The 12,638-nt window shown below is 50.1% G+C and overlaps 3 protein-coding genes across 3 annotated transcripts; all 3 read right to left on the reverse strand.

Annotated features, from left to right (window-relative positions):
- Window positions 1-98: 98 nt before the first annotated feature.
- K460DRAFT_387332 (polyketide synthase) lies at window positions 99-8,299 on the reverse strand. The gene is made up of 12 exons (XM_040935639.1): window positions 8,159-8,299; window positions 6,840-8,109; window positions 6,206-6,713; window positions 6,036-6,175; window positions 5,840-6,005; window positions 5,624-5,809; window positions 5,500-5,581; window positions 5,376-5,460; window positions 2,118-5,345; window positions 1,999-2,081; window positions 1,346-1,965; window positions 99-1,287 (listed from the first exon to the last, which is right to left on the reverse strand). Exons 1-12 carry the CDS (start codon window positions 8,289-8,291, stop codon window positions 340-342), a joined length of 7,449 nt encoding a protein of 2,482 aa, XP_040785746.1. The 5' UTR covers window positions 8,292-8,299; the 3' UTR covers window positions 99-339.
- Window positions 8,300-8,762: 463 nt separating this feature from the next.
- Window positions 8,763-10,239, reverse strand: K460DRAFT_288106 (O-methyltransferase; the record flags this gene model as incomplete). The annotated part of the gene is made up of 4 exons (XM_040929023.1): window positions 8,763-9,266; window positions 9,325-9,445; window positions 9,515-9,676; window positions 9,746-10,239. The coding sequence occupies 4 exons, from the start codon at window positions 10,237-10,239 to the stop codon at window positions 8,763-8,765; spliced, it is 1,281 nt and encodes a 426-aa protein (XP_040785747.1).
- Window positions 10,240-10,863: 624 nt separating this feature from the next.
- On the reverse strand, window positions 10,864-12,259 carry K460DRAFT_341038 (uncharacterized protein). Its single transcript, XM_040931135.1, has 4 exons — window positions 12,009-12,259; window positions 11,834-11,950; window positions 11,402-11,784; window positions 10,864-11,349 (listed from the first exon to the last, which is right to left on the reverse strand). The coding sequence occupies exons 1-4, from the start codon at window positions 12,162-12,164 to the stop codon at window positions 10,908-10,910; spliced, it is 1,098 nt and encodes a 365-aa protein (XP_040785748.1). The 5' UTR covers window positions 12,165-12,259; the 3' UTR covers window positions 10,864-10,907.
- Window positions 12,260-12,638: the final 379 nt, after the last annotated feature.

A 12,638-nucleotide genomic window follows, 5' to 3' on the forward strand; every position in this document is an offset into this window, starting at 1 on the left:
GTGAAGTGAATCAGAAAAGCCGAACACGTGGTTGACTAGCGCAACGAGCGGCTTTGGCGGGCGCGGCGCGTGCATTTTGACCTTGACAATCATCACAAATCATCTTTCACATCCTTCGTTCATCTCGAAGCGCCATTTGAAAATCTCTTGTCTATTGTCCCGACCCTCATACCTCGTGACAAAATGAAACCTTCCTGGTATGCGCGCGCATCCCCGCAACGAGAGGAGAAGAAGAGGTTTAAAGCTCCCACAGAGCTTCTAGTAATCATTTCCTGCAACTTCGCCATGGGCCCATTAATCTTCGTCATATGAATTCCCTGAAGCGTAGATGCAAACGAATCACCCTTTGCCTACTACTTCCACCCTACTCGCGATAACAATATCCGCCAACTCCGTTATACTTGTCGCTGTATCCAGCAACTTCAGGAACGATATCGTGCACTTATAGGTGCTAACAAACCAGTTTCGCAACTCAGCTGCGATCAGGCTGTCCATTCCATAGGCTGCGACGCCTTTTGTTGCGTCGATGCCCTCGGCAGAGATGAACAGCATGTCTGCCATGCGAGCGATGATGGACTTGGTTACTAAAAGAGTGGCTTCTCCGATATCTTTCGATCCTACTATGGCATCCACTTCCGAAAGAGCAGCTTGAGCGTCCGAACTGGAGTTTAATGGAGTGTGGGGTTTGGCGGTTGCACCCTCGTCCAAGGCAGCAAGATTCTCCATCGCCCGAATGATATGAGAGAATCGTACGTCCGAATGCCATCTTGCCTTAGAAAAGAGTTCACTAGAGGCTGTTCCCTGCTGCGCCTTTTCAAGCTCCAACAACCGTGCCGGGTCCAACGCAGTGATTAGGTGCCCATCAGCGCGATTATCATATCGCCTCCAATCAGACATCTGGTTATCAATTCCAATGTTGGCGAAAACATGATCCAGGTGTTCCAAAAAGGCATACTCGCTCGTGTGGTAAAGCCCATTCCTCATCGTAGCGTTATGGTACACAGGATTCTGGCCCAAATCGCCCGCTTCTTCGATTAGTCCAAACTCGACGGCCATAGCTGGCAAGCCTATGCTTCGACGGTACCTGGCGAACTCATTTTGGAAGTTGTTCGATGCGCAGTATGTCGCTTGTGTCGGCAATGCAACTTGCGCTACATTAGAGCTGACCAGGACAAAGAAATCCAGTGGAAGATGGAGCGATGCTTTGTGTAGATTGATAGTCCCATCGACCTTGACGGCTAGTCCACGTTGCCACTGAGAGAAAGTGAGAGAATCGAAAAGTTTGTCCTGTTGACGATGTTAGAGCCGACGCATCAGTGGGAACATCTCAAGAACGTGGACATACCTGGAGTGAAACGGCCGTATGCACAATCCCTTTGATGACACCTGATTGCGAAGTTTGAGCTATCACAGCTTCTACTTCGCTCAGATGTGACACATCACAGCAGATATGCTCAAGGCTATAACCCTGTGCAGCGATACTGGAAATAAAAGGGCTGTCCGCTTGGTCCGGAGCAGACCTGGACAGGGTAACGAAATTCCTAGCTCCTCTTTCAGTCATCCAGGAGATGATGCTTCGTCCAAGACCCCCGAGACCGCCGACAAGTACGTACTTTGCTGTAGAATCGAACCGCACTCCTGATTTAGGTGGTACCATGTTGATCAGTGATGAATGATCGTCATACGTAATCACAACTTTTCCGACATGGGTTCCTTTTGAGAGATACAACAGGGCTGGCGCAAGCTGAGAGATCCCGAACGTCTTGATGGGCGAAACTGGTGGTAATGAGCCATTATGCAACATCTCAGTCACCTCTGCAAGAAGCTTGCCGCACAGCGCTGGCTTATCTTCGATGAGAATGCCGAGGTCGAAAGAGGAGAATGTGGCATTACGCTTGAAGACCTCCAGAGCCATCGTTGCATGGTTCTGCACATCGACACGACCAACGTCAACGAAACGTCCAGCTGGTGCAAGGCATCGCAGCCATTCGTTCAAACCGTCACCCGAGCCCATACTTAGGATAAGGTCAAAACCAGCTCCTCCGGTTGCTTCTTTGACCGCCTCTATGCTGGGAGATGTCCTGGACGAGAAGATCTGTGCATCCGGAATACCGTACGTGTCTCGAAGGAATGCGCGCTTCTCCTGGTTTCCAACAGTGACCCATATGTCCGCTCCTAGACGGCGGGCGAGGTTAATCGCCGCGATACCAACACCACCAGATGCGGACTGGATCAATATCTTTTCTCCTGCTTCGACACGTCCTAGGTTGATGAGAGAATATAGGGCGGTCATGTATACTACGGGAACCGCTGCCATCTCAGTGAAGTTTTCAGCGTGCATGTGTTGGACAAGGGAGCTATGACAGCGCATATAGTTTCCAAACTTCCCTTTCGAGATGCCAAACACCTTTTCGCCAACCTGGAAGGTCGTCACCTCTTTGCCGACGTTCGTCACGATGCCGGAGCATTCGGAGCTAAAGTTGTCCAAGTCGAGCCGCCCTGCACAGACTGCAAGATCTTTCCAATTCAACCCGACAGCGACTGTGCGCACTTCGATCTGATTGTCACTTAGTGGCTTCCAGAACGCCGTGTCTTCCTCGAAGAACACTGAGCTTAAGATGCCGGGTGTCGCAAATGAAGCTGCGAGTGGAGGCTGGTCACCGATTGGAAGCAGCTGTGCGTCGGTTGTTTGAACATGCAAAGAGCGTTCATTCAGATCATTGTCGGCAATCAATCGACTTATGCTGAGGGTGCCATCAACTATTTGGTATTCGGCGTTTAGTGAACTTTCGCCCTTGGTCAAGAGAGTTCCATGTAGCTCCAGAATCTGCTCCATCGAACTGTCGTTTTCTAGATCGCCGGTGCTGACACTGACGCTGGTGTAAACTATTGAAGGGTTTTCAGCGGCCATCACTCTAAGCAACCCGTTCACCACTCCAACATATGGATATGAATCGATGGAATCGTCTGCAATGTTAATCCAGAGAACTGATTGCGATTTTGATAGCACCCGCTTGATCGCGGAGAACTGCGAATTGCTATTTGGTAGGGGAGAGCTGCCATTGGAAAGCACAATCACTCGAGACTGTTCTGGTAGGTTTTCGCTACTATCAAGCCACGCATATGTTGGCCCAGTCAGGTGATTGGCCTTGAGGTTATCGATATACGAAGCAGGGTTTAGACCGAAGAACGAGACAATTTGGACCGGGGTGGAATCCAGTTCAGAAAGCGCTTGATCAAGCGCAACAGGCAATGTCCCAACCTCCACAGCGGATGTGAGGAATGTCGATATCATGGTATAGGGTTGAGGATAATCGTCCAGTTCAATATCGATACCTGAAAAGCCAGCCTCGCAAAGCATTGTTTGCCATGCCTCGACCGGAAGGAAAGGACTGTCCTTACGAGCTTCCTCCGTCCCAATCCAGTAATCTGGTAGCGTACCCAGAACAAGTCCGTGGGTGATTTTGGGTTGAGTACATTCCAAGATGAGGAGCTTGCCTCCGGGTTGCAACAAGGAACGGGCGTTACTAAGAGTTAGGTTGATGTCTTTGGTAACATGGATTGAGCATGAAGCGATGACTAGGTCGTATATTGGTTCGAATCCCTGGCTCGACGGCGCCTGCTCGATATCTAGAACGCCAAAATCTAGTCCGTGATATTGTGAGAACTCTTTCCGCGCTTCGAGAAAGTAGCCATGTGAGACGTCGGTAAAGGTGTACGTATGATATCGCCGAAGATAATTCTCGCCATCCAGGGTCCTGAGCGCAACTCTAGTCGCGCCACCGGTTCCGGCGCCGATTTCTAGGATGTTCATGCCCGGATTAGCATGGGCGAGCAGGTCAACTATGCGCTCAAGCTGCGTGTATGCTGCTGAGATACCCAATCCCGAATTGTACATCTTCGAATGCGAATCGTCCTGGCGAATGACCTCGAGGCTTGATTTCGTGCCTGTGAGGATATTATCTAGGTTGTCATAAATACGTTTGGAGATCGGAACTTCGACGACGTCTTGAAGCTTTATGCACAGCTCGTTGATCAACGATATACGGTCTGCGCTCGAAGTCGCTGCGGCTTCTATCGCCATCGATGATGCAGAATTTGCCATTCGCCCAGCCCAGGCCAGAAACTTTTGGAAGTGGTCTGTTAGATCTAGATCGCTCGCATGATCACCAAAATTCTCCGCAATGTCTATTACCATCAAAGCACCTAGTTTATCAACGTCTGCGAACATGTTCTCCATGCCTCCGGTTGTCTCTGTTGGTGGGAACAAAGTTCGTGCTTGCTCCCAACTCATCTTCTCCAGATATGGCTTCCAGACAAGACGCATATATGGCGATCCAGAAGCTTTTTCTACGCTCCTTTGCTCCTGGGAAACACCAGAATACGCGGTGCATCGAATATCGATAATATCCAACATCAATTCTCCGGAAGTATTCACCAATTGCGCTTTAGCGTAGGCCCCCCGCAAGCCGCGGCATGCACCCTTTGCAGTTGCAGTGCCGAAGTCGTGACCATGGGTTGTCGGAGCCCAGATAGTCAACTCTCCTACGAAAGACGGAACATAGGCTGTGCTCATCTGCTCGACTTGGCCTCCATGAGCCGCTATAAGGGCAAGTTGAGCACACATGTCTAATGCAGCTGGATGTATGAGGTAGGCGGACTCGGGCCCGTTGAAGAGTTCTGATGTTGTTTGCAACGCTACTTTGGCTTGCGCGACATTCAATAGCGGGTCAGACGACAATTCGGTAAGCCTCCGGAAACTTTCGCCGTAATCAAGGCCCACGTCACGAAATCTCTTGTACCATTTCGATGCACTGATGGTGCGGCGGTCCATTGCGTCCGACATGAGCGCCGGAGTGTCTCGCTTTGTGTTTGGTTTGATAATCCCAGAACAATGTTCAGTCCAGGTATCTGTACCCACAACGATGGAGCTGATTTTGAAAGTACACCACGTCATTTTGTCTTTCGACTGCATAGTCTTCGAAGCATCGAGATCCAGGATCACTTCTACCCCAGCATCGTTCTCGGGTATCACAAGCGCTGAATTCAGCAATAGATTGCGGATAGTGAAGCCAGCAGCTGAATTGATTATGTCCTCATCGTGGAAGAACTGCGCTGCAGCTTCAATGGCCATGCAAATGTACGCAGAAGCTGGGAAAACTGCCTGTGGAGCCAGCCTATGGTGGCTGAGCCATGGTATATCTTTGATCCGTAACACATTTCGCCAGCTTGGACGAAGCCTCGAACCACCTAGCTGTTTCGAGCCCAGGATATCGTGCTTGAGGTGTTTCCGCAGGCGATTTTCTTTGCTCAAACGGTTCTCGTGGTATATTATTGGCCCGTAGCTGTACGAATACTTTGGGAGGTTGATACACATGGATCCATGCTCATATCCCAGCAAATTGCCCTTTTCGTCAACCTTATCGGTGGAGTTGGCGATTCGGAGGTCGATAGGTGCATCTATGCAAAATAGATTGCCACAAAGACTGAGTATATTACGCATTCCATCTTCGTGCCTTCGAAGAGTAGGGAGGTATGAGAACTCCTTGCCGAGATGGAATAGAATCTGACGCAGGGGAGACTTGAGCGCAGAGTGTGGTCCGACTTCGATCAGGACATCTACTTTAGCTGTTGTGGATGCCATCATGTTTTCGACTGCCCGCGAGAACTGGACTGGTGCCTGAAGATTCCATCGCCAGTACATTGGATCCAGTTTCAACCCATCTCTTGGTTTATCTGGTGTCGCTGATGAGAACCACTCACATTCTTGCCGTCGAGCACTGGAAGAGGTAGAATCAATCACGTTCAGCTCTTTCCAGGCTTTTTCAAGCAAGTCCACATACGTATCGCCAACTGACGCCATGTGATGCGAATGATACGCGTTGCGACCGGTCTGCAGCAGCTTAGCAAACACGCCTTTTGATAGGAGGATCTCGAAAAGTTCCATAGCCGGCGCGGTGTCTCCAGAGAGGGTCACACTCGCCGGTGAGTTGACAGCAGCTATTCTTACGTTATACTTGAAGTTGTCTAGGTACGGTTCAATTTCATCTCTTCCGAGGCCAACAGCTAGCATCAGTCCACTCTTCTTGTTACTTGCCACAGCGAGTCCACGGCAATAAGCGATGGTGATAGCTTCTGCGGCCGTGACGAGTCCAGCAGCGTAAGCTGCACCGATCTCGCCTGAGGAGTGACCAACAGATGCAACCCATTCCATTTTCCAGGAGCGAAGCAGATCGATGAGTGCTACTTGGAGTGCTGTACATACCGCCTGGGATATCATCGGTTCATGGAGTCTGTCCCTCAATTTCCCGGAGATAATATCATAGATTGACCAGGAAGGTGCGTTTGACAGGGATGCCAGAGTACTGTCTTGGTGCGCGATAGAATTCCGAAACACGGCGTACTCGAAAAGCTCTGCTCCCATACCTTCCCATTGCGCGCCTTGGCCTGTGAAGACGAGGCCAATATTTGGCTTTTGTCCTGCGACTGGCTTGGAAGGCGTTGTGGTTTTGATGTCTAGGTTTGCACTTGATCGCTGAGCGTCGACGACGCAATAATCCCGGTGTTTAAATCTTGACCGTCTTGCTGATAGCGTATATATGAGATCCGCCAAGTCGGAGTCGTACATGACATTGGAAATCGCTTGCATGTTCTCCTTCAAAGCAGTTTCTTCTTTAGCAGAGAATGGTAAGATTACCATACGTCGGGTGCCTCTAGGGGGGTCACGCCCTTGACCTAGCGAGTGAATCTTGTCTTTGGCTAAGGACTGATTCACACCTTCCGCCATGCTATTATGGTGACCACCATTTTGAAGCCCACGCGCCCCTTCCCGGGCATACCCTGGAAGCGCCACAGAAACATCATCCAAGACACAATGACCGTTCGCACCACCATAGCCAAACGAGTTGATACTAACTCTCCTGAGTCGATCCACTGGCCACGGCTCAAGTCGAGTCACAGGTCGTACGCGTGCTCCCTTGAAGTCGATCCTGGGATTCAGTCGGCGTATGCCAATGGTAGGAGGTATCAGTTCATTCTCCATGGACAACACGGCCTTCATCAAACCAGCCATACCACTCGCTGCCTCTGTGTGCCCAATATTCGACTTGACTGAGCCAATACGAAGGTCGCTTGTTCCCGAGCTTTGGGAGAACACCTGCCCGATCGCGTTAATCTCCGTTGGGTCGCCGACTTGCGTACCGGTTCCATGTGCTTCGAAGTAGCCGGTCATGCTCGGATCCAAGTTCGCATTTGCGTAGGCCTGGCGTATGACTTCCACTTGACCCTCCGCACTCGGATGCGTGATCCCGGCAGTTCGCCCATTAGAGTTTATGGCAGTACCTCGGACGACAGATCGAATGGGGTATGAGCCTGCTACAGCATCTGAAGTCTTTTTCAGGTAAAACGCAGCAAAGCCCTCGCCCCGGGCATATCCGTCTGCTGCTGCATCGAAGACATGACATGTTGTAGTCGGTGACAGCGCGCCGAGCTTCGACAGTGAGAGATGTAAATCAGGACTCAGAATGAGATTACCGGCCCCGACGATGGCGGAATCACAATCGCCATTTTTGATTGCGTTTACAGCAAGATGAAGCGCGTATAGCGACGATGAACACGCGGTATCGAGCGTCAAACTTGGTCCATGCAGATTGAAAATATAGTTGATTCGATTGCTCAGAATACTGGTACTGCCTCCAGTCGTTGAATAGGGCAATAAATTGTCGATATCTCGACTTTGCATAAGGTTATGGTCGGCCGTAAAGTTGCCAACGAAGACTCCCGTTCGCGATCCGGAAAACTTCTCCCATGGTTCTCCAGCATCCTCGAAGGCCTCGTACACGACCTCCAGAAGTTTCCGGTGCTGTGGATCTAGTGTTAGAGTCTCTGTCGGTGTGATGCCGAAGAAGGCGTGGTCGAAGAGCTTTGGATCTTCTCGAAGTTGGTAAGCCCCTCGCGCAGGGGTACTGCCGGGTCGCTGTGGGTTGGGGTGGTAGAAGCCTGGGATGTTGAGTTTACTATCGTCATCAAAATCGCTATAGCCGGATTTTCCATTCGCTAATAGGTCCCATAGCTGTGATGGTGTGGTTACGCCGCCGGGCCATCGACATCCTGTTCAAAAGGTAAGCGAGCATTCGCTTTCTCGAGATAGAGAAATTACCCATCCCAACAATGGCAACGGTGTCATCCAGTGCACATTCGCTGTTCGAAGGGTATTCGGCCTTATCAGAGCATTCTGTTGCAGAACCAGGCGATGGCTGGTCTGAATATGGATAGGAAGCGTGAGGAGTCATGATGTATGTCAGAAGTATGGTATGTCACATCGTTGAAGGTAGACCCTATAATTCATGAAACTGATGTGATTTAAGACTACTGAATACTTTAATGACCCTGATACTCCGTAGTAAGAAGATTGTCTCCCTTCCAGCATGGTAAGCCCTAATCTGCCTTGCCGGCCCCTCTTAGAGAGCTTCCAGGTCATGACTGATACGTGTACTCGCCGACATTCTGATGTAGAATTCATAGCGCAATAATCAGCCACAGTTGTATACATGTAAGAGCGATCCAACCGTACGGCTATGCCTGGCGGGAATTTATCATACCGCTCATTTGGCCCTTCGGGTAATATCCTGGCGAAATAGAGACGATACTAACAAGGATATAGATTGCAGCAACGCTACCTCTTAATGCGATTGCGTGTAATGTGAACAAAATCTAATTTCCCATGTTCGAGAAGCCGCTCAAAATAGCGATGGTACACATTCCTAATCGAGACCTGCTACAGTACCACTACCCGAGACCAAATGCACTTCCAACAGACCCATGCTCCCGTTTCCGTAGACTCGTACAATCTGCAGTCTTGGATCAGCGTCGTGCAATAGTCGCTGGAACTCTTTTAGCGTGCGCTGCTTCGCCCCCAAGGACACCATGACTAGCATATCGACCTGTCTCAACGAGTGCTCTTCGTATCGGCTCCTCGTACCGGGTTCAGGTAAAATCATTTCGTTGATAAGCAGCGGTGTTTTTGGTGCGCACTTCTCTAGTGCGGGGACAATGTTCCGCAATATTCGAACGCAGTCAGCGTCGTTCCAATTGTGCACCACTTGCCGAATGAAGTACGCGCCAGCGTTCAGCTCCGGCTGAGGGTCGAAGAAATCATGCTCCATGAAGGTGACACGGCCGTCAAGATCGCTGAGGTTCTGGGCTTTGCCCTGCGCAAGGAGGTCCTCCGAGCCGTCTTGCACGATAAACTTCAGGTGCGGGTATATCTGGACCTGGTCAGCAATGTCGTGGCGCAGTATGGAAGCGTTGCAGTCAAGTGCTTACTCGAGCCAGCCAAATGCTAGCATGCCCACTAGCACCGCCGATATCCACAATTTTTCCCCCTCGGAACGAATCCCACGCGAATCCATCCTTCAGCTCATGGACCTGTCGATCAACTGCAAGGCTTGTCAGCATTTGTGTAACTTAGGCTAATGACTAAACTAAGCACTGACGTTTTGCCACACCCTTCAACGCACGCCCAAATCGCGCGGCCAATTGGGGATTTTGCTGGTAGTACTGGAACAGAGGGACCCCAAAGCGCACCTTGAAGGCCGAGTGGAGGTGGTCAGACTGATATGGATTCATGCGGGTGGCTGCGCTTGCCTCAGCGGCTGCCTTGAAGAATTCATCCAATCTAAGTGCAAGTTAGTTCTCTCCGATGTGATACAGCGAGAGGCAGTGATGAGTGTGCTTTGAGACTCACTGGTAGTGCGCTGCAGCGTAGATCTCGGGGTCTTTAGCAAAGATTGCCGAGTGTGTGGTATGCGCGAACACCCCAGGTTCTTTTTCCGTAAACACTCGGTGCGTGGTGAGAAATCTGATGACCCTTGCGACACGGTCCTCGTCGAAATTGACTCTTTCCGCAAGCTGGGGGATCGTAATCTCGCCTGTCAACGGGATCTTGTTGAAGAAGTCGTGGTCGAAAGCTATCTGAAAGGCGGCTAAGTCGTGCTGGTAGCAGAATAGCGACCGAAAGTGTGCTTTAGGCCCATTGACGAGCATGAGCAAGTCATTAGCTGCATCGTTAAGGGATGCACGTGCCGCCGCGTATTCTGGGCTATCGGGACGCTCGATGAAGTTGTTCTCGAAAGTAGGCTCGGGATAGCCGCTGAGTTGTAATTGCTTCTCAATCTCTTCAGTTTGTTGTTTAATTTGAGCGACGAGCTGTAGTAGGCTGGAGGTGTTAGTTTCGGACATATTTTGGAATGAGCGAGGATGCAAATAATTTTGGTTTCTGATAATGGCCGATAGACTCTCACTTTGCGATGTACTTTATACGCGTCAGTGGGTTACCACACAAGCTATGACAGGGGTTGCTTAAACACTCATTTCCAGCCCTACACACGTTTCGGCTTGGGATCCAATGTATGTATGTGAATCAGCCTTGCGCTAGGTAGTAACGCTTATACAACGCTGAAAGGCAGCTGAACGAAGGACCACAAGCGGGGAATGCTTTAATCGTTTCAAGGACCACTATGTAGACAGAAGATCTTTAAGAGACTAGGAATCAATTTATTAGTGGTCTGTATCAAACCTTGTCCTTTGGCATCTCTCGATACCTGTACTTAGAGGGGGCGTCTATGTCATGTGATTCTGGTATGATATTCGATCAATTCAAGTAAAGCAAAGCTGACATGCGTACAACCTTCTGGGGCCCCCAAGATTACGTGGCGGGGTGATAACGTCAGCCCATAAAAACCTTGGTACGCTACCTCATGAGATAACTTGGTTTGAGCAGCCTGATTAGAACTAGCTTACCAAACAAACAGTGAATGCTCAGCCTATTAATACTTTCATTTAAGGTTCACTATGCAAGACCTACGACACTCTGTACGGAATTTTGTTATTCATAATACATTCCAATGCTATACAGCCGAACGCGCGTCACTCCTAACCATCCATTCTGAATGGCACTGGATGGTGTGATGATTCGCTTCATCCGCCACTACCCTATTCACAGGGCTGACTTCTACAATGCTATCCGTCGCTGAATCTGGCCATGACTTGAGAGCCATACTTTCCCACGATGGCTGCTCTGATTTGATGTCCGGCTTCGGTATAGAGTCGGAATCGGAGCCACCCTCGCTGTACCCAGAGCGCTTCCGCCCCATGATCGATGAGTACCCGACTGTCACTTTTTGGCGGATCGCAAGGAGTGGCGGGGAGATGAGTGGAAGGCAAGCACCCATGATACCGAGATATAGCTCGAGCTCACCGGGAATTCCTGCGATCTCGCCGTCGTGGTTGAAATCCAGAGGGTTGGTAGCGAGCACGAACTTGAATCTAAAGGCAGCGAGAAAGCAGATACTAGCCAATGTTAGCACTAAAGCTCTCATCAAAGTGAAGATGAAGTACTTACAAGAGACCCAAACTGAACATGCCAATGATACCGATCTTCTTCATCTTCGTGACGTGTTGCATCTTCCAGACTACCGGTATTGGCATCACCACGAGTATTACGTCAATAACTAAATTGACGGACCCCGAGACCAGGAAGCCGGTCTTAGGTACCATACATTTACCTCCTGGTATCGTTCTGTCCCAATTAAAAGCAATCGGGCTGCACTGGAAAAGCGTGCCCATGGTGAAAGCAAGCCAGTATGCCACAACTACGCCCATCATAATGTGGACGACTAGAACGAAGCGTTCGACGCATCGGAAGATTCCACGGTAGAGGAAGAGGATTGAGAGCTTTGTGAAGGTGACGATTGCAAGCCAGAGGAAGAAGCCAGTGTATGTTATCTGAGGTCTGTTTAGTACCAGAAACTCGTCGATCTTGTAAATTCTTTACCTTGTTTACAGGTATGATAACGGAGGGTCCTGCAACAGCCACGAGATCGTTGAAATGCGTTCCAACCCCCCAGCTAGCAGCTACAATCTTGCGGATCATATCGGCCAATGCGATGGACTGGATAGTGAAGTCAGTCAAATATCCTCAGTCTCTGAATGGCTCCTATTGAACATACCCATGCGATGATGATGAGGTAGTCGCTCGCATCCAGCGACACATGCTTCAGCCGTCTGGCCCATAATCGCAGTAGAATAAAGCCAAGATCGACGCCGGTGAAGACGGCCGCGATGATCACAACAGCTCTGCCTACAGGATTTGGAGGTATCGCCATGATGTCATGCGTCAAAAGAGTTCAAGAGTTCAGCAGACAAAGTTAGAACAAAAACGTCTGTCCTTTGAAACACAGCGTTTGGTAGTAAGCGGGGCGAGAAGGCAGCAACAAAATCCGACAGGGCAACGTACACTTTTACCCGCTCAGATACCAGCTGGAGCGGAGGAGATACCGGAGCATACACAGCAGGCTTACCGCCTTCATCTATCTCGGGGTCCGAAGGATGCCTTACTTGGGCCCGAGGGAGTGGGTCTCATGCAATAAGCCCAACTCTATTGCTGTCAGCAACGTGTAACGATAAGACGCTGTGCATAACGTCGGGTCTGCGGATTGCGCGTTGTAGTACATGGTGTGCGCGTGCGCACTGATCAACCTAGCACTTTTGTGCAACGGTACAACCTGAAAAGAATGGGTGGCATGACGCCTTGACAAATCGTGAATGAAACAGTTAGCTGTCCTGTGATTTTTGTTCGA

This window comes from Cucurbitaria berberidis, assembly GCF_010015615.1.
Source record: "Cucurbitaria berberidis CBS 394.84 unplaced genomic scaffold K460scaffold_4, whole genome shotgun sequence".
In the NCBI taxonomy this organism is placed as follows: Eukaryota; Fungi; Ascomycota; class Dothideomycetes; order Pleosporales; family Cucurbitariaceae; genus Cucurbitaria; species Cucurbitaria berberidis.